This window comes from Myotis nattereri (genome assembly GCF_964212035.1).
Source record: "Myotis nattereri genome assembly, chromosome: 16".
In the NCBI taxonomy this organism is placed as follows: Eukaryota; Metazoa; Chordata; class Mammalia; order Chiroptera; family Vespertilionidae; genus Myotis; species Myotis nattereri.
Window position 1 is genome coordinate 48,607,535 of NC_138091.1, and position 21,980 is coordinate 48,629,514.

General features: G+C 54.7%; 1 protein-coding gene and 1 long non-coding RNA gene across 2 annotated transcripts in view; both read left to right on the top strand.

The window, feature by feature from the left end:
• The first annotated feature begins 1,244 nt into the window (after positions 1 to 1,244).
• On the top strand, positions 1,245 to 12,562 carry IGFBP4 (insulin like growth factor binding protein 4). Its single transcript, XM_081110075.1, has 4 exons — positions 1,245 to 2,037; positions 8,109 to 8,266; positions 9,027 to 9,161; positions 11,359 to 12,562. The coding sequence occupies exons 1-4, from the start codon at positions 1,689 to 1,691 to the stop codon at positions 11,491 to 11,493; spliced, it is 777 nt and encodes a 258-aa protein (XP_080966201.1). The 5' UTR covers positions 1,245 to 1,688; the 3' UTR covers positions 11,494 to 12,562.
• A 2,433-nt stretch (positions 12,563 to 14,995) lies between these two features.
• The window catches only part of LOC308532528, a 53,295-nt gene continuing 46,310 nt past the window's right edge, over positions 14,996 to 21,980 (top strand). Inside the window, exon 1 of the long non-coding RNA XR_013996987.1 lies at positions 14,996 to 15,038. This is a non-coding gene — a long non-coding RNA (uncharacterized lncRNA). The remainder of the gene's footprint in view (positions 15,039 to 21,980) is intronic.

Below are 21,980 nucleotides of genomic sequence, written 5' to 3' on the forward strand. Positions count from 1 at the left end.
TCTGCACTTGCACCAAGTAGGAGAGGGTGCAATCCCCGTGAGAAAGACCCCCGTTCTGGGAGAGGAAGCAGGAAGAGGGTCTCTGATTTGCATTTCAGCTTGGCTGCCCCTGCAGCTTTCTAGGCAAAAGAATAATACAGTGGGGCCTTGACTTATGAGTGTCCCGACTAACGAGTTTTTTGAGATACCAGCTGTCTTTACTACGATTTTTTGCATTGAGTTGATAGAGTAATTTGAGTTAACGAGCTCCTTAACGAGCTCGGTCTTGGAAGGAATTGAACTCGTAAGTCAAGGCCCCACTGTTATAATAATAATAATTAAAAGAAAATCCACAGTGGGTCACTGATTATGCCTGGGCAGGAGCCTTATCCTGAAGCCAGCTCCAGGAGAGCAGAATCGTTTGGGGGGCTGGGTGGGGGGAAGTACCAGGGGACCTGAGAGAGAACCTAGGAGATGGGTCCCTGCTCCAAATGTTACCCTGGTGGACCTCCCAATCAGGAGGATTGAGGCTAGGGTGAGGGACACAGGCACCAATAGGATCACACACAGGGCCTAGCCAACCCCAAATAGCAACACTGGATGAATGAGAAAAAGGCGCCCCTTCCTCAAAACCCTATACAAATCTACAAAGACTGCAAGAGAAATGGTGCCCTCTGGGGTTGTGCATTGCACAACTTGTATGCACACAGAGTGGCAATCTCCCAAGCCACTCCTCCCCGCCTCCCCCCCAGGAGTGGGTCTGGGCAGTAAAAGCAAATATCCGGGAGGGAGGAAGAGGCTGGCACCTCCCTCCCCAGTTCAGTGATTCCACTGGGGAAGGCAGAGGGGACCAGGACCCACCCACATGAACCTTGGGAGACTGGCAGAGGGAGGGGGTTGGAAGGGGCAAGTGTGAAGAGAGTCTGCTAACGTCTTAGGGCCACGAGGCCCTTCTAGGCCCCTCGTTGTGTGCCTGTACTCTCCCCCCACCTCACCCGACTGGTCGAGACTGGAAGCACTGGGGTAGGGTGGGAAGGACTGGCCAGGGAGACGGAATCCGCGGGGCCCACCCGGAGTCGGAGACCAAGGGTGTGCTCTCAGTGGGGGGCCTGGGGCCACCTCTGTGGGTCGGGATGAATCCTCCAAGGTTGGGGGAGGGGGCCTCTTCGCTTCTCCGTCTCCCTCCTCTCCCCTCCCGGGCTCTGGTTCGGCGGCGCTCTCGGCGGCGCCTATCAGGGCTTCCCAACTGCGCCGCTTCCTTCCTGGGCAGAAAAGGACTTCCAGCTGCAGCCGAGGCGGCGGCGGGGACTCAGGAGAGCGCCCCCTCCCCCTAACGGCCGCCTCTCCCGCTCCCCCTCGCCCTCCCTCCCTCGCCCGACCCCCCACCTCTGGGAAGGCGCTGGGGGTGTGGCCAGAGGCTGCTATAAAGTCCGGGGTAGCCGTCCCGGGCCGCCGCTCTGTCCCTTACCCCCCGCCTTCTGGACCCGGCCGAGGATGCGGCGCAGCGCCTCGGTGGCCAGGATCGCTCCTCTCCAGCCCGCTTGCTAACTTCCCCGGCTCCTTCTCTGTCCGCCCGCGGGGCCGCCCCGTCTCCCCACGCTCTCCCGGTCCGGCCCTTCAGGCGCTGCTTCCGTGTGCCCCCCGCTGCCCGCCCGCGCGCCCGCGCTCTCTGCTCGCACCTGGCGCCCGCGCCCCGTCCTCGCCCGATCATGCTGCCCCTTTGCCTCGTGGCCGCGCTGCTGCTGGCCGCCTGGCCCGGGCCGAGCCTGGGAGACGAAGCCATCCACTGCCCAACCTGCTCCGAGGAGAAGCTGGCTCGCTGCCGCCCCCCCGTGGGCTGCGAGGAGCTGGTGCGTGAGCCCGGCTGCGGCTGTTGTGCCACTTGCGCCCTGGGCAAGGGGATGCCCTGCGGGGTGTACACCCCCCGCTGCGGCTCGGGCCTGCGCTGCTACCCGCCCCGGGGCGTGGAGAAGCCCCTGCACACCCTGATGCACGGGCAAGGCGTGTGCATGGAACAGGCGGAGATCGAGGCCATCCAGGAAAGCCTGCAGCCCACTGGTAAGGTGCCTCGGCCCTTGCACGTCCTCCCCGGTGTGCGGCCCTCCCAGAAGCCCCTTTCCCAATAGGGCTGGCCCGGGAGGTCCTTGAAAATCCCCCGTGAGTTGAGGAGAAGGCAGGTACGTGGCAGGGCCCTCCTGGCATGGGACAGGCTCAGCCAAGCCAACTGCTATCCAGTCTCTAGCAGCCTGTTGCCACTGTCAAGGAGGACTCTGTCCCATCCCTCCATCTCAAACCTCCCAAGGATGCCTACTTGGGAAGAGTAGTCTTGGCTGCTGGTGCAAGAGTGGAAAATTAAGTGACCTGGGCCAGCCCACAGCCTGCAAGTGAGCCAGATAACTGGAGGATGGGGGTGGAGGTGGGTGGGGGGGCGGGGATGGGGGTGGGGGGGCGGGGAATTTCCTGCTGCTGATCCCCTCACCACAGGTGAAAACCCCAGGGGTCTGAAAAGCCAGAGCTTGGACTTTTGACATTGAGGTGGGAGGACTGGGACATGCATTCGAGAGGGACTTTGGTGGTGAGGGGCAGCGGAGTTGCCCTTCCCCAAAGCCCCGGGCCAGCTCACCTAGCCGTTTGGGGGAGACAGGGGTCTCTCTGCCGGGCCTCGGCACCTCCTCTTGCCCTGGTCCACAGGCATCCCTCTTTTTTCTCTTGGCAGGTGCCATCTGAGGTGGCAGAAAGAAGCAAGTCTGGGCTCCCAGCCCAGAGCTGCAGAAACCTAACGGGTGTGGGCTAGAGGGTAAAGAGAGAGAGGGAGACAGACTTAGAGGCCCTTTGCCTTAAACTTTTTCCTATCCTTTTTCTTTTCCATTTCTCAGTGAGCCTCTCGGTTGCTCCTTCTAATCTTTCTCAGTCTCTTTCCCTTCTTTCTCTTTGTTCTTTCCTGCTGTGTCTTTCAGCTCTAGTTTCACAGGCAACCTTCTGGAGTTCTCCTTCCCCCACTATCTTCTGCCCACCATCAGCTTCTTTCTCATTCTCTGTCTTCTTACCCTTTTCTGTTTCCGTTGCCCTGCTTCTCTCACTCTCATCTCAGCCTCTTTCTGTGTCCCTGTCTCTCTTTCTTTGTTCCCGTCTTTCTGTTACTTTTGGAATCTCTCTCTCGGCCTGCCTTTCCGTAGGTCTGCTTTTGTATCTTGTTCCCTCTCTGACTCTGTTTTGCTCTCCCTGTGCCGCTCTGTCCGTCTGTCTGTCTCTTTTCCTGGTGTTTGAAGCTCCCATTGTTGCAGTCCGGATGCTGGGACTCTGGCCCCAAACTTCCTGCCCTGGGTCCCAGGCCGCTCCACTTCCTCAATCCTCTGCAGCTTGTTAGCTGGAGGAGAGCAGGATGCAGGGAAAACAGGAAGGAGGTGGACCCCAGGGGTCTGGGCTTCAGGCCTCGCTGCCCTTCCTGCCCCTGGGCAACAAGAGATGGGTCAGCAGAAAACATTCTAGGAGAAATGCCAGCCTGGCACCCAGCACATCTGGGAAGGGGGGCAGTCCTTGGGGGAATATGTCGCTGATCATGGGGGCAGAGATGCCAGTGCCAGTGGGAGAGAAGGGGTGCTGGTACCAGACCAGAGTGGGAGTGAGGGCTGAGCCCTTGGGCTCCCTGAGTCTAACAGGACCACATTCTCTTTGTGTCTCCCTCCTCCACCAGCCAGCGGCTATCTGGCAACTGATGAGGATGGGTGGTAGCCTCCTCCTCTCTCACCAACTTGAACAGGGGGCAGAAGAACCCTCAGAGGGTCTTGGGCACCCATTTTCCTTGGCTGGGAAGGAACACCCCATCCTGTAGTGGAGAAAAACCCATGTCCCTGGGAGCTTTGGAGAGGCATGAGCAGTGTAATTGTCCTGTGGCTATTATGCAAACCCGCCTTCCAGGGATTTAGGTCCCTTTTGGATTACAGGGCCCGGGTCTCTAACACCCCCACCCCTCCTTCCTTGCCTGTCCTCCACCCGTGCAGTGCATGCACGATCCGGAGAGGGACAGGCTAAGTCTGGGGGACCCTGGGGAAACTAGGCACCTTCTTGGCAAGCTGTGTCCCTGCCCTCTTACCTCCCAGTCATCACAAAAGTACCCTCTGCCACAGCCTGGGCCGCACAGAACCACGGGAAAGGCGCCCCCTAGAGTTGTGCAGCAGCCCTGCAAGGTCTCTGGTGAGACAATGTGTTCAGGGCTTGGCCCCTGTCTCTACTATTCTCTTTAGCTTCCCACTGGCAATAGGCCACTGTCCCTCCTAGGTCCCAAGGCTTGGGGACCTAAGCCTCTTCTCTCTGCCTTTTCCTCTTGGGGCTGAGCTTCAGCAAGTGACTGAGGGAGGGCAGTCACTATGGCCCAGTTGCTTACTATTTGCCCCGGGGCAGGCCCCCCTCCACCTCCAGGCTCCCCCACCTTCCTGTCCTAGCTTTTTGAGCCAGAACAGGTTGTGGGTTAAATCCACTCAGGCTACCAGAAGTGCGGATGGGGTGGACAGGTGTGTCAGAAATCCACAATTCTGCATAAGTGCGCTGACCCTGGATTCATGGAATCGGGGGGAGTGGACAGTGGCATCGGCGTTTGGACTGGGGAGTTCCTCTGGGACAGGGTTAGGGAACATGCAGGCCAGGTTAATTTTTAGTCAACACAGCAAACACTGTCCCCCCTACTGCAGTACTGGGAATCCAGTGGTGTCATGGGAACAGGGCCTTCCCAGAAATTCTGTGCCTTTGTGGGAGGGAGGGAGGAGGAGCGTAGCTGCTAAATATGATTACTTTTTTTTAGTATTGGGAAAGCGAGAATTATTGGTGCCTTGGGTACCAGGAGTCTTTCTGTTTAAAGACATAGGAGCAGTAGAGATAAACCCCTCCTCCTTCCCTTCCACCCAGTCTACAATAGGACCTGCCTCACAGGGTGGGATGTCTGGCGTGGAGTAAGAGCTTAGTAAAGTGGAGCAGTGATGAAGATGGTGATCAAGAGGACGCTGAATGGATTTAACCTGAAGCTTAAATCTTCCTCTGATGTTGGGATTTTGAGGGACAGTAGGCAACGGAATAAAGCTGGGGGACATGCAGAGGAGTTGAGAGGTAGGGCAGATTTTGATGCCTTTTCCTGCTGTAAACACGGGAGGAACAGGCCAGCTGTCCTTGTCTCTGACTCTTGAGGCCAGCCGTGTGTCACAACAGTGAGGGAGACACCCCTTGAGCCAGAACTCAAAGAAAGGGTCTGGTACCCAACATGGCGGTCTTGACGTCTCCAGCCAGAGTCCAGGGGAAGAAGGAAAAGGCCTTCCAGGGCAGGTGGGGGACCTTCCAGGTCATGCCTGGAGCCCACCCACCTCACAGTCTCACTCTGGGTGTCTTGGTGGGGCAGGGGCTGGAGTTGAAGAGGAATCATGGGGATGAAATCAGGCAGCAAGAAAGAGGAAATCCTCTAGCTTTGACCATGAACTTTGCAGCCAGTAGTGCCAAAGCTGTGAAGCCTCTTCTTCAGAGGAAGGGTGCTTTCCCTTCCTCTGTTGCTGGAGCAAAAACCAAGGTTTCCCCTGTGGCTGCGTGTCATTGGCCTCGCTCCAACAGGAGCTGGAGGACATGACCTAGTCTACCTTGGAAACCCCATCTCCCAAGCAAGCCTTCAGGAATTCAGGAGGTCAGATCTTTCAGGGGGCTAGGTCTGACTCCAGCCCCTGCTCAGAGGGGAGCCCACCAGGACTGGGGTTTTCCAGATGGCACCACCTGGGTGAGCAGCACCAGGTGGCCAGTTTTGGAGGTTCGACGGTTCACGTTTTTTCAGAGACTCAACGCCATGACACTCACCCTCCCAAGCCAGGTGCCTTGGGGTGGGCCCTGGGGTGGGTACTTGGTGTGATGGGCAAGGAAAAGTTACAGATGAAATGAAAAGTCAACAAGCTAGGGTATAGCCAGTGTGCCCTGCCCTAGGCCTGTGTCTGTCCAGGCTGGGTCAGAGTGCCTGAGTGCATGTAGGTGCGCACGCTTGGACGAGTGTGTGTCTAGACACGTGATTGTTTGTATATGTTTGTAATTCTTGAGTTCCGGCCTCTCTGTGTCTGAGTGGGCAGATAGGGACATAGTCCAGGTACCTATGTCCCCATGAAGGACACTAAGGAGCTACTCTCCCCTGTCTTGGTGTGTTCTTCTCTAAGCTTACACACAAGCTAGGCACACGTGTGCTGGGTGGTGGGGAAACAAAAAATGGGGAGACCAGAAATGCTGCCAGCCCATCTTCCCCAGGTAACCTCTATGTGACATGGGGCCCTCCCAACACAAGAACATAAGCCATGCTTCTAGGCTCCACGCAGCCCCAGCTTTCAGTGAGTGGACCCAGTTGTCCTTAATGATACCGCTCAAGTAAAGGTATACACATTTCCAAATATCCACTAATAATCCTCAAGCATTGGTCATTGGTGGACTTCAACTCACAGAATTTCAGCATTGGAAAGGCTGGTTGCAGGTGAACTTCTACTCCAGATGTCTCTAGATTCTTGAGGCCTCAACCACTCGGACGCTCCACACCTTAGGGCCGTGGGGCTCTCTACCTCCTGAGACAGCCCCATTCGTAGAAAACTCTTCCTTGCCCCCTTGAACCTAAGAACATTCTGCCCATTTACCAAGCGGAATAAGTATCCCTGCAAAGACAATAAAACCCTTCCAGGTTGGAAGGGCACTCGATTTGGTGTTACAAACGAGTCCCCTCTGGACTGCCCTTCTTGGGATGTTAAGAATGCTGGAGGATGGGGTATATCTCTCTGCTCTATTTATTTCTTCCCTCCGATTCCTCTTTCTAAGCCAGCCCTCTACTCGTGACAGAGCCTTCTTTCCATCCTTGGTGACTCAATTTTATAAATAGCTGTTGGTGTGGGATCTTGACAAAGACTTTCTGAGGGTCTCGATTCTTCCTTGCTTGGTTTTCCTTTATCTGCATGTCTCTCCCCACACTCCCAGGACTAGGAGAATAAAAAGAGAGCTGGCCTTCCCCTTCTACCCCCGACTCACTCTGGCCAGGCAGAAAAATACCATTTGACCCAGAGGCAGCTCTGGGACCACTGCCATACTTGGAGGAACCTGCTAACTCCTCAGGAAAAAAAAAAAAGAAATCCTGACACAAACCAGATGTAACCGTCTGTCTGGTCACCAACATCTGGAATGCTGGCACGGGCTTTGCACTCAGGCCAGCCAAGAGTTGCCAAGCCGAGCATTTCGGAGGAGGCTCTGATCTGTAACCCCTTTCTCCAGCTCAGCCCTGTTGTCTGGATTTGGCTGCCTGGAGGGAGAAGCAGCAGTTGCAATTGGGTTTTTCTTGAATTCAGATAGAGTCTTCATGAGACCCCAGGGAGGGGTGCAGGCCCAGCTTTTCCACCCCCATCTCCAGATCCCCAGTGCCCTGACTGGGCAACAGACATGGCCTTTGGATGGGGTCTGAAGTCTAAGGGTAGGGGATTGAAGGGATGGGGAAGGTATTCTCTTGGTCCTAGGGCCACACAGAGCATTACACAAGTGTACACACACTTGCACACGCAGGCATACACACCCACTCTCACTTTTCTCCTGTCCAGCCAATGGGGAGAGCTTGTTGGGTTGGATTTCTCATCACTCATGGAAACTTTGATTCTGGCCATTTGGAAGAGGGTCAGCAGGGCTGACAGCCCTCGGGATCCTGTGGCTGGCTCAGCCAGACGCTGAAAAGAGCAGGAAAGGAGACAGGAAGAGAGAGCAGATGGAGAGGGGGGTGGTAGGAGGAGGAGCTGACTAGAAGGAGAAAAGATCTGGTGGGGGGGCCCCCCTGCCTGCCTCAGACCTCCCAGCAGAGCCCAGGGGATCCTCTTGTCTGGGCAGCTGCAGCTGGTGACTCATCGGAGCGCCGGACTGGGTGGGGTGAGGGGCAAGTCAAGGATTTCAAGAAGAATAGTGTCCTGAGGAGTTCCAGGGGAGTGGGGAGGAGAGGGGAGTGCTGTTTTGACTTTTTCCTGCTCCTAGACCCCCACGCTTCCCGTGTCAGGCTGGAGAACCCTCAAGAAGCAGAAAGGTGGGAGGCTGGGTTGGTGTGCTGCTCGGTCTTTTCCCAATGCTGACCTCTCCCCATCTTGGCCTGATTGCAGACAAGGATGAGGGTGACCACCCCAACAACAGCTTCAGCCCCTGCAGCGCGCATGACCGCAAGTGCCTGCAGAAGCACTTCGCCAAAATTCGAGACCGCAACACCAATGGGGGCAAGATGAAGGTCATCGGGGCTCCCCGGGAGGAAGCCCGGCCTATGGTGAGGACCTCTGACCTCAAATGCCCATGTTCACAGACACACATCACCACCACCACCACCACCACCACATCTTGGCCTATGTTTATCCAGTAAACATTCTTTGGATGCCTGCGGGGTAGAGTATACATTGTCAGGATCCAGAGGGTCCTCATTCCTTTCCTTAAAATTCCATTCCTGCTCGGTAGTTCTCTATATTGGTACAGCTGAAGTGGTTTTTAAATACTGAAATACTTCTGTCCTGGTTGGTAACTCATGGTTGCCCCAAGCTTCCTGATATTTCTTGGCCCTTCTCTGGGATTCCCCACCCGAGACCTTCTCAATCTCTAAAGGGTTAATGCTGGCCAGAGCAGGGGGCCTTGGGACCCTGTTCTGGAGTCTGGCAAATGTCCTGTCTGACGGATGGTTCTGATGGCTCCGTTCCTGGATCTTACAAGTTGTTGATTACATGATTTCATTCATCCCTCCTGCTTAGACATCACCCCCTTCCAGGCCTCCTCCATAGGTTTCTACAGCTCCTTCCCCGCGGGGTTCCTTCACTTCACACCTCTCCTTTGTAGAAGCTCTTTGGCCCAAGATTCTGTCTTCAATGTCCCTCTTCTCTTCCCACCAATGTCTCCAGAACCCAAGCCATGCCCTTCACCTCCCTGGCCCTGACCCTGACCTCCTTTCAAGGCCTTCAGTCCTGAGATGACCCCCATTCCTGGTTCTCCTGCCTCTCTTCTCTTCTGCTGAGCAGTTTCATCCTCTCTCTCTCCTCCAGCCCCAGGGCGCCTGCCAGAGTGAGCTGCACCGGGCCCTGGAGCGGCTGGCCGCCTCCCAGAGCCGCACCCACGAGGACCTCTACATCATCCCCATCCCCAACTGCGACCGCAACGGCAACTTCCACCCCAAGCAGGTGGGTCACCATCTCTCTCCTGCTGGGCCCTGGCCTCAGCTCCAGGGGCATTAGACAGGGTCATGCATGATAAATGTCTCAGGAAGGGGAGGGTCCCCAAACCCTAGGATCCTCCCCAAACCTTCCCCCCAGCTTTAGGACCTCAGCTCATTTGCCCACATCACTCATTTTGGGATGAGGAGGCTGAGGCCCAAAGTCACAGAACAAGTTAATGGCAGACTAACTATCCTGCTTCCCCATCCAGGACTATTTTCACCTCTTGATTCACAATCTGAGATGTTCACCTGGTGTTCCTGCCAACCTCTGCCTCCCATCACTTTCTCACTCGCCCTACTCCCTTCCTATGAGTAGTTCTCCTTCATCCTCGAATGTCTGTCTCCCCTGGAAATGGAGGGACTAAGTCATGAGGGGTTAGGAAAAGAGTAAACAGCCTGACCCTTACCCAAGTTGAGTAGCCAAACCATTTGGGGTACCGCCAGGATGGAGATGATGCCAGATCTGACAGCTGGAGTTAGGGGCTTCAGGTGGAAGCATAGGAAGGAGGTAGGCAGAAGAGAAGACATGAATGTAGAAACCTCTGTGCCACTCATACTCTTGGAACATGGGTTCCTCTGACAAGCCACCAGGAAGCTGGGATGTTCAAGAAGGCTGGCCTGCTCCAGCCCCATCTCTGGCCTGTCAGAGTTGGGCCCACATGGAAGGGTGGCATATCTTGGCAGAGCACTGGGGTGCCTCGTGTTGGGTGTTCCCTGGGGAGCCCTGGCCTGGATCTCCTTCTCCAGCCCCTTGTGGGCATAGACACACACATCCTCACACTTCACACTCTATGACAAATCCTCAAAGCTTGCTGCCATGCAGCCAGCAGAGGCCTCGCTAGGAGAAGAGAGGCTGCCCCTGAGTCTGCACATCCCAGGATGGCCTGAGGATGTTATGAGTGGTGTGCCGTGAGTTGGGAATCAATGAGGCCCCCCCTTAAACCAATGCCAAACCTATCTCCAATCTTTTTCCCCAACACCAATGTTTTTTGGTCCCAATTTTTAAGATCTTTTTTTCCCTAACTAAAAAAGCTGTCATAAACTCTGTTAGAGAAGTTTTAGGTTTACAGAAAATTGAGCAGGAAGTGCAGAGTTCTCATCTACTCCCCCACACCCAGCTTCCCCTATTACTCTCTTGCATGGTACATTTGTTATAATTGAGGAACTAATACTGATACATTATTAGTAACTAATCCATAGTTTACATTAGGTTTCATTCTTTGTGTCGACAGTTCTATGGGTTTTCTTCCCCTAATTATTTTTCCTACTGAAAGTTCTGACCCTTGACCCTTGATCCCCAGACTAAATCTGACCCTTGAGACGACCTTCACTTCAACTTTAATCCCAACTCTTAAATACACCTTTGCCCCCTGCCTTCCCTATCAAACCCCCCACCCCCGCTTCCTGTTCTAATCCTGACCCAAACTTGAGCCCAACTGCTTTAGTTGTTCTAACTTTGACCTCTCTCTTTATCCCAACTCTATTTCTGACCTGGGCTCTGAGACTCACCCAACTCAAGTTTTAGTTCTAATTCCCAATTCAACTGCAATTCATATCCTAATGCTACCTTAACTTCAACTTGGATCCCGCTATTACCCATAATCCTACTCTTTTTAAAAAATACATATTTTTATTGATTTCAGAAAGGAAGGAGAGGAGAGAGAGAAACATCAATGATGAGAGAGAATCATTGATTGGCTGCCTTCCGCACGCCCCCACCAGGGATGGTGCCCGCAACCTGGGCATGTGCCCTGACCAAGAATCGAACCCCATGAACTCCGGGTTCATAGGTTGATGCTCAACCACTGATCCACACCAGCCGGGCTTTAATCCCATTCTTAAAAGTCCCAACCTAATGGGAACACACTCAAAACATCTCCAACCTGTACCTTAGTCTTTCAAATCCAGCTTCACCTATAAATCCTATGGGTCAAGTCTCCCCGCTGGAAAGGCCATAGAACTTCCTCAGGGCCCTGCCTTTGAAAACTCTCTGGACCTTTCCTTCTTGGCCAAGTTATCTCTCTACTCCAGCGAGCTCAGAAGATTTGTGCTCATGAGAGAGTGTCTGGCCTCAGGGGTCATCTTGGAGCAATTATCTGATTTGGGGACCAGGCTGGGATTGGGGCCCAGCTGACTGACCTCTCATGCCCTTGTCTTGACAGTGCCACCCGGCCCTGGATGGGCAGCGTGGCAAGTGCTGGTGTGTGGACCGGAAGACAGGAGTGAAGCTTCCGGGGGGCCTGGAGCCGAAGGAGGAGCTGGACTGCCACCAGTTGGCTGACAGCTTCCACGAGTGAGCCCTACCAGCAGGCAGGGGGCTCCCTGCCCCCTGCTCCCCCTTCCCCTGGAGGCTGCAGAGCTGACCTGGAGCCTGGACCTGAGTCCTGGCTCTGTCTCTGGCCCAGAAGTTTTCCTCAGCATGTGTGTGGTGTGTGTGTGTTGATGAGCATGGATGTACCCGTGGGGTGAGCCGGAGCCTAGGGGTGTCCTCTTTGGGCTTAGATAGCCCAAGAGGTCAGAGTGGCAATGGGGAGCCCTGGTGTGTTTCCAAATTGACCCTGGATTCATTCATTCTTTTATTCATTCAGCCATCTAAACACATTTACTGGCTACATATTACATGCCAGCTCTAGTTCTCAGCCCGGGGTGGGGGCACCCTTATTCTGACTTCCTCTGATTTGGACATTGGGCCCACATCCTACAAGGTGAACACAAGTCTGTGGGAGAAGAGAAGTTCATGCTCATAATCTGAGGAGGAAAGTAGACATGTACCTTGACCATTGTCCCTCCCTCAATCTAGTGGTAGAGCAGAGGCCACAGGGAAGGTGTGGGGTAGCAGATGGCTCAATGGTCAGGAGACCAGACCCAAAGCTAAGGGCTGCCAGGCTCCTCTTCTCTTCGCCCCCAGGCCCTCCAAGACAAGCCTATTTTGGGTTTGGGGGTAATGCCATCTGCTTGATTGCCTGGCAGCGGATCCCTGCTGTGGAGTAGGTAAGAGGGTCCTAGGAAGGCCTGCAAGACAGAGGGGTGGGGTGGTGGGGCCCCTGTCTGCGCAGTCAGGGTGGGAGGAAAGAATGTGTAATTGGAATGTGTGTGCCTGATGGAGAAAAGGACCAGCATAATGGGATTGCGGGGAGTGAGGGACTTGCCTGGGGTCCTGTTTCCTTCCATTTGTCGTCGGAGCCGTGAAATCACCAGGATGACTCCATCTGGCTCACAGCTTGGCCTCTGCCTCCTGCTCCACACCTCCTTCCCGACAGCTCCCCCCATACCCTGCCCCCTGGGCATTTTCTGGCTTGCTGGATGGAAGGAGACTTGGGGACCTTCCAGTTGGCCGTGATGTCTTTCTTTTTTTTTTTTTTTTTTAACAAAACAAAACAAAAAACAATACAATTGTGTTTTGCTTATTTATTTAAATTAGAGACAGGGGTGTACCAGGGATGGGAGGACTATCCTACATGGTAGAAGGACTCTAAGACTCAGCCAATTCACCATCCTCTCCCTGCAGCCTCTTCCCGAGGGGCCTCCCTGCCCCTCAGGTCTGTGCTCTGTGCTCAGACTCCTGGTGGGGAAATACTGGCTTCCAAACAGAGGGAGGGAGCCGGACAGCCCTGCTGGGCCAGAACTATTCCTGGGATCAGCTGGTGTGTGAAACTGGGGCATTTCCTAGGGCATCAGGCCGGTTGGGTTTGCATCTGGATTTGATTTATTAATTTGGGGGCGGGGGAGGCGCTGACCTGAAGCTTGGGAAAGGGGTAAACTTTCCACCACATTCCACAGCTCTGCTTGCCTGGATTCCTGATTGGGGGCTGTGCTGAGATTTGATTCTGATGGGTCGAGGGGTCAAGAGTGGGGGCATCTTTGATCTTGCTGTCCTGGGCACACCAGGCTGTGGGCTTTTGGTGGCAGCCCCCAAATGTGTGCCCTCGTGGCACAATTGGATTCCTGGTCATTTCCTAATGTCCCTTCCCTCCCGGACCTCTGTGCCAGGCACTGATTTCTGTTTTTTTAAATATATTTTATTGACTCCAGAGAGGAAGGGAGAGGGAGAGAGAGATAGAAACATCAACGATGAGAGAATCATAGATCGGCTGCCTCCTGCACGCCCCCCACTGGGGATCGAGCCCGCAACCCAGGCATGTGCTGCTGGCCAGAATCTAAGCCGGGACCCTTCAGTCCGCAGGCCCACACTCTATCCACTGAGCCAAACCAGCCAGGGCCAGCCACTGATTTCTTGGGTGGAGGTCCCTTTCTGGGAGTTCACAGGCAGCCCGGGACCCTGTGCACCAAGCTGCTGCATTCTGGGGGAGCACCCTCCTGTCTGATCTGGCCTCTGGGGGCGCACCCTCCTGTCTGATCTGGCCTCTGGGGGAGCACCCTCCTGTCTGATCTGGCCTCTGGGGGCGCACCCTCCTGTCTGATCTGGCCTCTGGGGGCGCACCCTCCTGTCTGATCTGGCCTCTGGGGGAGCGCCCTCCTGTCTGATCCGGACTCTGGGGGCGCACCCTCCTGTCTGATCTGGCCTCTGGGGGCGCACCCTCCTGTCCGGCCAGCTCCTGGATTCCTAGGCCCTCCCCAGTTCCAGAGGTGCTGCCAGGCCTCTGATGTGCTGGCACCTGTGCTGTCTGCGTTTTGAGTCTGGGGTTGCAGTCCCCCCCCCCCCCCATCTCTCTAGCTCAGCCTTCTAGTCTCCCTGAGGCACCATGGGCCCCTGGCAGCAGGAGATAACAAAGTGACAGGCGCTGAGGGTTCCTCTCTCGGCCCCTGACCACTTTTCAGAGAGTCCTCTACTTGTGGGGCCATGGCCAAGGCATGTTGAGGTAGAAGGTGGGTGAAGGTGGGTCTAGGTCCCTAAACCAAACGCAGGAAAAGTTTCTCGTTCGATCCCTGAAGTATCTCTTTAAATGCTCCAGCCTCGCACCCTTGGCCATGGGTGGTAGGGGGTCCTTTTCCTTTCACGGGCCTCCGGAAAGAGCAGGGTCTGCTTGGGAAGTAGCTGCATACATGGCCTGGGGTGTGCCTCTGTGATACATGTATATTGATGGCGTGTGTGTGCGCGTGTGCGTGCGTGCACACGTGTGTGAATATAGCAAAGTGATAGCTGAAATGTGAGAGTGTGGGCTTTTACAGGGCACATATACCTGGTCTGGGTGTGTATGGATGAGTGCATTTGTGTGGTGTGTCCATATGTGGGCTGCTCTATGAATCTGAATGAATGTGTGTGAGGTGAGGAGCGAGGGAATAAGAAATTCAGGTATGTACTTCCCTCCTGGCTGTGAAGGAATGACCCTCGCTCATTAGGCGTCCCCTGCAGGGTTTGGGAGGAGCTGTCTAACATCAGAGACTAGAGGATGTGCACTTGGGTGGGGGCGTTCCACACCTCACAGAAACACCCCCACCCCAACCCCTGGCGCTCGCCCCATGATCCAAGAGCCAGGTCCTAGATGTCAAAAAAGGAGGAAATAAGGGCAGCTCAGTGTCCACGGGGACACTCCCCTGGGCAAAGTGAACGGTTTGGGCAGTGTCACCGTGGGAGAAGCGGGCTCCAGAGAGGACTTGCCGGCCTGGTTTGCACTAGGCCCTCCCACCCTAGAGTCCAGAAACCCTTGAAATGGTCACTGTAGGTGCCACAAGGGCATCAGCATCTCTGGCAGGGGTAGAAAGGAGGAGATGGCAAGGACCAAACTATTATGTCCTGGTGGGGCCACCATACCTGGATAACTTAAAACCACAGCCCTCACTGCTCTGTCCTGCTCCCCCTTCCCCCCCCAAAAATGTCCCCCCCCCCCCCCGTGGCTTGGAGCAGGAGGATGGGGGCCATCTTGCCAGGATTAGGCCATAGGTAGGTGCCGAGCCACATCAGGCATTTGCTTTCCATTTCCCAGCTCATTCGTGGCGATCCAGCCCTGATGTGGGCTGGAGGTGGGGGGCTGGGTTTTCCATTGGCAAGAAGGCTGGGTGGGAGCAGGAAGAAAAAAATGGAGCCTTGGACTGACTCTGGTATTGGATTCAGGTGGGGAAATCGCTGGAGAGCTGGCCAAGCCTCCCGGCCCCTCCTCCTATCAGGGCCCCAAGGTTCCAGCCACTGCCAAGGCTCCAGCTCCTTCCAGGAAAAGGCTGCTCCGACCAGCCTCTCCGCTCTCGGGGCCAGATTCCCCCAAGCTGCTCCAGGAATGTTCTGAAGCACGCAGGACTTGGGGCGCCTGCTTGCCCCCGCCCCGTCCTGAGGGAGTGGGGGAGACGGGGGTGGGAGAGGAGATATGGCTGTGTGGTAAATGACCCTGGAACATTCCCAGCCAGAGAAACGCCCCCTGCATTCTAGACCCCTATGTCAATGTCACCTCTGACCTAAAGAAAGTCAAGATGATGTGGTTGGATGGAGCTGGGAGGTAGGCTGGCGGCTGGAATGTTGGGTGGTCCCAGGGAAGAGGGGAGGCGAAGGGGCCCTGCTTGTGAGTCAGGGGAAAGGGTCAGGGGGGAGGAGGAGTTAATGGAAACAGTAAGTAGAGGAGAGACAATGGGGCACTTTTGGGCACACCCTCGGGGAGCAGACACCACTCCAGCCAGCCAAGGGTCTAATTAGATCTTCACTGTCAGAGTGACCTATCCCTTCTATGTCTGAGGCCCCAGGGGTTGGGGAGGGTTGGGGTCAGGGAGTAGGGGTGTGTGTGTGCTATAGATAATTAGAAACATGCTCTACTGAGCCAGCAGGCACCACTAGGACTGCCTCTGTCCTCACTGCCCCCCTGTCTTCCCCACATCTCTAATCCCCTTCCCCACAACCTAGACAATTCCAGCCAGGCCAGGGGAGGGGCTGGTGGGGCCTGGGAGTGAGTAGAAACCCGGTGGGGCTGGCTTCCCAGGCCCTTACACACACTCTCTGAAGTGCAAACAACATATTTTCGCCATGCAATGGTATTTAATTACACATAAAAACAGAGCCATTAAACTGAAATTAAACCCGTTTTGGAACCACTTAATTCAGGGCATGACAAATTGCTTTCAGCAGAGGCGGCAGTGAAGTCCCCTCAGGCAGAAACGGAGATCAGCTGCTTCCACGGCTGGTGGGGGGGAGTGAGGGGGTGGGGAGGGGGGGCTGTTCTCCTGGCCCCCTTGCCAGCTCTAAATTCTGAAATTGGGGTGAGAACGTTCTTTGTAAAGACCACCCAGGCCAAGGGGAAGTCTCGAGGTTTGTTTAGGATAAGAATGGGGGTTGGGTAATCTCAGATTCACTGAACAACCCACTTTTATTTTTTAAAAAATATTTTTATTGATTTCAGAGAGAAAGGGAGAGGGAGAGAGAGATAGAAACATCAATGATGAGAGAGAATCACTGATTGGCTGCCTCCTGCATGCCCCGCACGGGATTGAGCCCGAAACCCAGGGTACATTGACCTGGAATGGAATTGTGACCTCTTGGTTCATAGATTGCCGCCTAACCACCAAGCCACGCCCACACCAGCTGGGCTGTTCGACCCACTTTTAGACAACTCAGTCCATCTTATCGATGGGGAGGTTGAGGCCCAGAAGCCAAGCTCATTGAGAGCCAGGATTCGAACTCGGGCGCTAAGCCAGGACCAGGGAGGCTTTGATTTTCAGGTTTGTATTCTTTCCCCCGGGCCTGGAGGCAGAGGTTGGGTCTGGGAGGGTGAGGGTTGGGGAATCAGAGCAGGGCCTGGTCAAGGAGGGTAGATTTTTCCAGAACTGGGCTCCCACCTGGTCCAAGCCTGGAGACAGCAGAGAAGGCAAGATGGGGGCAGTGGGGCATGGGGCTGCCGAGGCAGCCCTGACTTCCCAGAGGGCAGCCTGGTGCTCAGACTCTGGAATCACGCCTGCTGGGTGTGAGTGCTTACCAGCTGGGTGAGGGTGGGCAGGTAAGACTTTCACTGCGGTCAGAGTCCCAGTTTTCCCACCTGGCAAGTGGGGATGGTAATTCCTATGTACGGAGTGAAGACCAGTGGGCAGAGCGTGTGAACAGGGCCTGGGCCGAGGTCAGGAAGTGGTGCTATTAGGACCCCACTCATAACAAGGGGCTGCTGGGATCTGGGGGTTTCCCGGACCTTCACTTGCCCTGCTTCCCTGTTTGCAGCCCTTCTTTTCCCTCCTGTTCCTTCAGCTTCCCTTTTCTCCTCCGCGGTCTGGACATCTAACTACCGACAGAGGTCTGGGGTCTGTGCTTAGACATATGGACAAAAAAGGGGCGACATACTAACCCCGACAAGCTCAGGGGAGCCCCGCATGGCCGCCTTACAAACTCAGAGACCGGAAGTCACCACAGAGGGTGGTCTGAGATGCAAACTCCTAACTAAAAGCCATTCATGGTGGGTAGTCATGTCCTAGGCCAGTATTTTTCCCTAAGGAAGATCAATCTTTACCTTAACTGAGCCTGTTGTCTTTTTGTGATCTACATATTTTGTATCTACATACTATAACACACCTGATAACACGCCTTTGGAATATCAAAGTAATTTTCTTTTCTCCAGACCCCTCAATGGGCAACCTCGGCACCTGAGCAGAGACCACAAGTCCCCTCATTGTTATTGTTATTGTAAGAAACGCCTCTGATTTATCGTCATAGAAAAGAAACAGCATGTGGCCAGGCCATTACTGAATTTCCCCAGAGCAAACAGGGTGTGGGGCAGGGAGGGTATGAGATGTACGCCCATATGGGCCCATGATCTGGGCTGATAGCACATGTCCTAGGAAGATTCCCCTAGAGCAGTGGTTCTCAACCTTCTGGCCCTTTAAATACAGTTCCTCCTGTTGTGACCCAACCATAAAATTATTTTCGTTGCTACTTCATAACTGTCATGTTGCTACTGTTATGAATCGTCATGTAAATATCTGATCTGCAGGATGGTCTTAGGCGACCCCTGTGAAAGGGTCGTTCGACCGCCAAAGGGGTCGCGACCCACAGGTTGAGAACCACTGCCCTAGAGACAAAGGGAGGTGGAGGCAACTAGAGAAGGCCCCAGCCCATTTTTTTTTTTTTTAAAGTAACCCAATGGGAGACAGGAAGACCAAGGCGACCTATTAGGAAATAGATGACCAAACAGTCCTCAGCCAATGAGGAACCGGAGGAGGGTCTACCCACATGTGTTCCTGTAAAATGGGCGCCCCTCATTTTCGCCATGTTTCCGTTTCCTAGTCCGTCATTTGAAAATTTGGACAGGTGAGCCATTTCTCACATTATCATGTTAATTGTCAGAGTTAACTCTCCTATACCCAGCTATGTAAAAGGAGTGTCTGTTTGCTTTATTTTTCATCCAATCCCAGAGATTCCACACCTTCTCCCCCTTGCTTTGCTTTTGCTTCTCGGCAATTGCCATCAGTTTGGCTCAAATTCACTAAAAAAACCCCCACAAACAAACAAACAAACAAACAAACACCTCTCAAAAATTCTTACAGCTTTGGACGTTTCTTATGTTGACAGACTACTGGGTAGGAATAGTCTGTCTCACCTAGCCCTCTGGTGGCTATGTATGAGGCCCAGGTGTGTGCGGCCCATCTGAGAGGTGAAAGGTGACCAAATGGGAGGGGGTTGCACTCAGGGGAGGGCTCTGGGGGTGCCCATGGGGCTGTGGGGCCTCCCTCCCCCATGCGCCCTCCATGATCTGGGAACCTGCTCTCCTGATTGGAACCAGACGGGCCCGATGGGGTCGGAGGTCTGTCTCTGCAGTCCCCTCCTTCAGAGTCCTTCGCCGGGAGGGTGGAGGGGTACAGACTAAGGGGAAGTGGAGGTGGTGAGGAGCTCTTGACCTTGGAGGGTGGCAGTGGTGTGGGGACCAGCTGAGGACAAGTCGTTCCCGGGGGCTTGGGTGGGCAGTCCTGGAGCCTAGGGCAATCTCCTCACCCCCACAACGAAGCTCAGAGGCAGGGTGCCAAGTAGGGGCTGACTGTGCCTGCCCCCCGGCTCCTGGAGTGGCCTCCAGGTCATTCTCCTCACCCCTGGCCTCCTTGGTCTTGGCAGACAGAGGTTCTTGTGCTGAGGGTTGGGGTGGAAGGGCTGGGGCCTGGCTGGAGCTGGGCTGAGGCCCAAGGTTCTCGTCATTTCAGGCCTGGCAGCTACCCCGCTGCAGATGGCTCCCCCGCCAGCCTGGCGGCCAGCACAAATGCTTTACAGCTGTACTTCTCTCTCTCGGCTTGCCCTGGAGCCCCAGAGGGTAGAGGCAGAGGGGGGAGCCCCGGGGACTCAGAGGGGCACACAGGGAAAGCTGGAGTGTGTGGGAGACAGGCCAAGACAGCTGGGTGCTGAGTGAGAAGGACGAGGAAACTTGAAGCTCCTGAGAAAGTTTCCCCCACATGCAGGAGTGGGGCGGGGGGGGGGGGGGGGCTTCCTGAGGGAGGATCGGATTGGGGGTGGGGTGCTGCCTGGCTGGGCCAGGGCTCAGGGTCCAATCTCTGAGTAGAGCCAGAAGCTTCTAGTTGGAGCAGCAGCGGGGGGAGCCCAACCTCACTCCCACCCAGGGGAAATTGGATCAGACTGCTCAGGAAATAAATTCAATTTTCCAGCATCGTGGAAGGTTAGTTGGACAATAGAGGCCCCCCTCCCCCGCCCCGCTCTCCCTCACTCCCCCACGAAAGAAGAAAAAAAAGCCCAATTGCTTTTGGCTGAGCTGTTTCCCAACTTCATTTCTCAGCCTCAGTTCAAGGCTTCTCATTCAAAGTGACATGTGACTGCTCGGTGACCCCTGGCCTGATCGCGGCCTGAAGGGTCAGGCCAGGCCAGCCCGAACTGTGCTCCCAGGACCTGTGACCACCCCCACTTCCAAAAGCCCTGGACGAGGGAGCGGCTGTGGTAAAAACAAAACCCTTCCCCAGAAGAGATTTCTTCGAATTTAGGGGTGGGTGAGTCCCAAGTCCCAGGCAACAGGCCCAGAAGGGTTTACATGTAAGTGGACCTTAAAAGCTTTTGAAACTTTTTCTTTTGGGTGTGGGGAGGTTGCCTTTAACACTCAAATGGCCTGTAAACCCCTGCAGCGGAGGTTCTTGGGGCTCTAATGAGGGGAGATAGCCCTGCAAACAGGGGGGCAGCTTCCAGTTGTGCTATTTGCAGATGGTGGCCTTGGGGCGGGGGGGGGGGGGACTCTGGTGGCCTGTGGGGGACTCGGGGCACTGGCAGAGGAAGAGAGAGTCAGCACAAGCCAAAGTAGAGGGAAGGTCCAGAGTGGGGGAAGAGCAGAGGCTGCCAGGAGGCAGGGCCTGAATTTCTGGGGTGGGAGGTGGGTGGGAGGAGAGACCACACAAGAAGCTTTGGGGAGAGCAGGGCAGTATTTTGGCTGGAGCGGGTGTGTATGTGGGGGGTGGGTGGGGGAAAGGAGGGTGGCGGGTGGGAGTGGGATGGAGAGAGAGAGGGAAATGGCTGTAGCCTAAAAGCCGGGAAAGGTCACTTCCGGGAAGACCAGGGTTCACCCATTACACAGATGGGGAACTGAGGCCTACATGAGTTTGTGACTTGCTTGCTTGAAGGCATAAACAAGCTGGTGGTAGAAGCAGATTCGAGCTCAGTGGGGCTCTTTTTGTACGATCTCCCAGTGGGGCAGCCAAGTGGAACAGGATTCTTTCGGCACCAGAAAGGGGAAACTAAGTAATAAGGGCTATCGTTTGGGAGGAAGGAAGGAGGTCCTGGTGGAAGATTCTAGGTGGAAGATGACCAAGGAAGATGTGCCACCTTCCAGGCAGAAGGGGTGTGTGTGCGGTGATTTTGTCAGCATCCTGAGCAGCCTGAGGTGGGCACCAGGGTGGGCCGGGGAACCTGATCCCTGAGGGGAGAAGAGGGGTTTGGCAGAAACACCAAAAGGGAGGGCAGGGGACCCTATCCTGGTGCATATGGCGGAGGCAGGGGACTAAACCCCTGGTTTCATAAGCTCCAAATGTCATCATTCTTATCATCCCCACCATGGGTCTGGGTCCAGATTGCTTGGTTTCAAATCTCACTTCACCACTTACTATGGTTGGAAACTGGGACATTGACTTAATTACCTAACCCACAGTCCCATGGCCATCAGATGAGGATAAATAATAGTACTTAGGTCGTGCTGTCAAGATTCAATGAGATAACATATGGCAAAGCTCCTCACAAACACTTGCTGTAGGAGGAGGCCTGATGTGTGCCAGGCACTGTTTCAGGGGAGTCAGCGGTGAACGAGGTGAGTCGCTTTTCTCCCAGAGCCCCCGTTCCAGGGGCATGGTACTTGGCATTGCCTTAGGTGCTTAGTGAAAGATAGCAGTGCTTTCTTTTCATAGCAAACATTTGTACTATGTAGGCCCCAAAGTGCATTCATGTCCAGTGTGTGTTTAGGCTTCCCATAACCTTAATTTATTTTATTTTTAATTTATTAATTTGAGAGACAGAGACAAAGAGACATTGAGTTGTTGTTCCAATTATTTATGCATCCATTGGTTGATTTTTGTATGTGCCGTGACTGGGCATCAAACCCACAACCTTGGAGTATTGGGACAATACTCTAACCAACTGAGCTACCTGGCCAGGGCCCATGACCATAATTTTATGGGGTGGGTATTGCAATTGGGGAAAATGGAGGCTCAATGTCCAGAGGAGTGACTTGCCCTTAAATCAGGCAGCTGGTCAATGGCACAGGTTCCTGCTTCCAGATCTGGCTGACTATAAAGGCTTCTCACTCTTGCTGCAGAAGATGGGAGGTGTGCATGTGCGTGCGTGGGTGCGTGTGTGCACAAGTACATGCACGAGTGGGAGTGAGCTGAACTAGGGATATGTCCCGCCTCATTGTTCACCCGGTGTCAAATCTGATGCTGTGGAGGA

Excerpts from the sequence above, each read along its gene's own strand:
- IGFBP4 (XM_081110075.1), top strand. The coding sequence starts at position 1,689 with ATGCTGCCCCTTTGCCTCGTGGCCGCGCTGCTGCTGGCCGCCTGGCCC. Across the intron at positions 2,038-8,108 it reads GGAAAGCCTGCAGCCCACTG|ACAAGGATGAGGGTGACCAC; the intron begins GTAAGGTGCCTC and ends GCCTGATTGCAG. Across the intron at positions 9,162-11,358 it reads GCAACTTCCACCCCAAGCAG|TGCCACCCGGCCCTGGATGG; the intron begins GTGGGTCACCAT and ends TTGTCTTGACAG.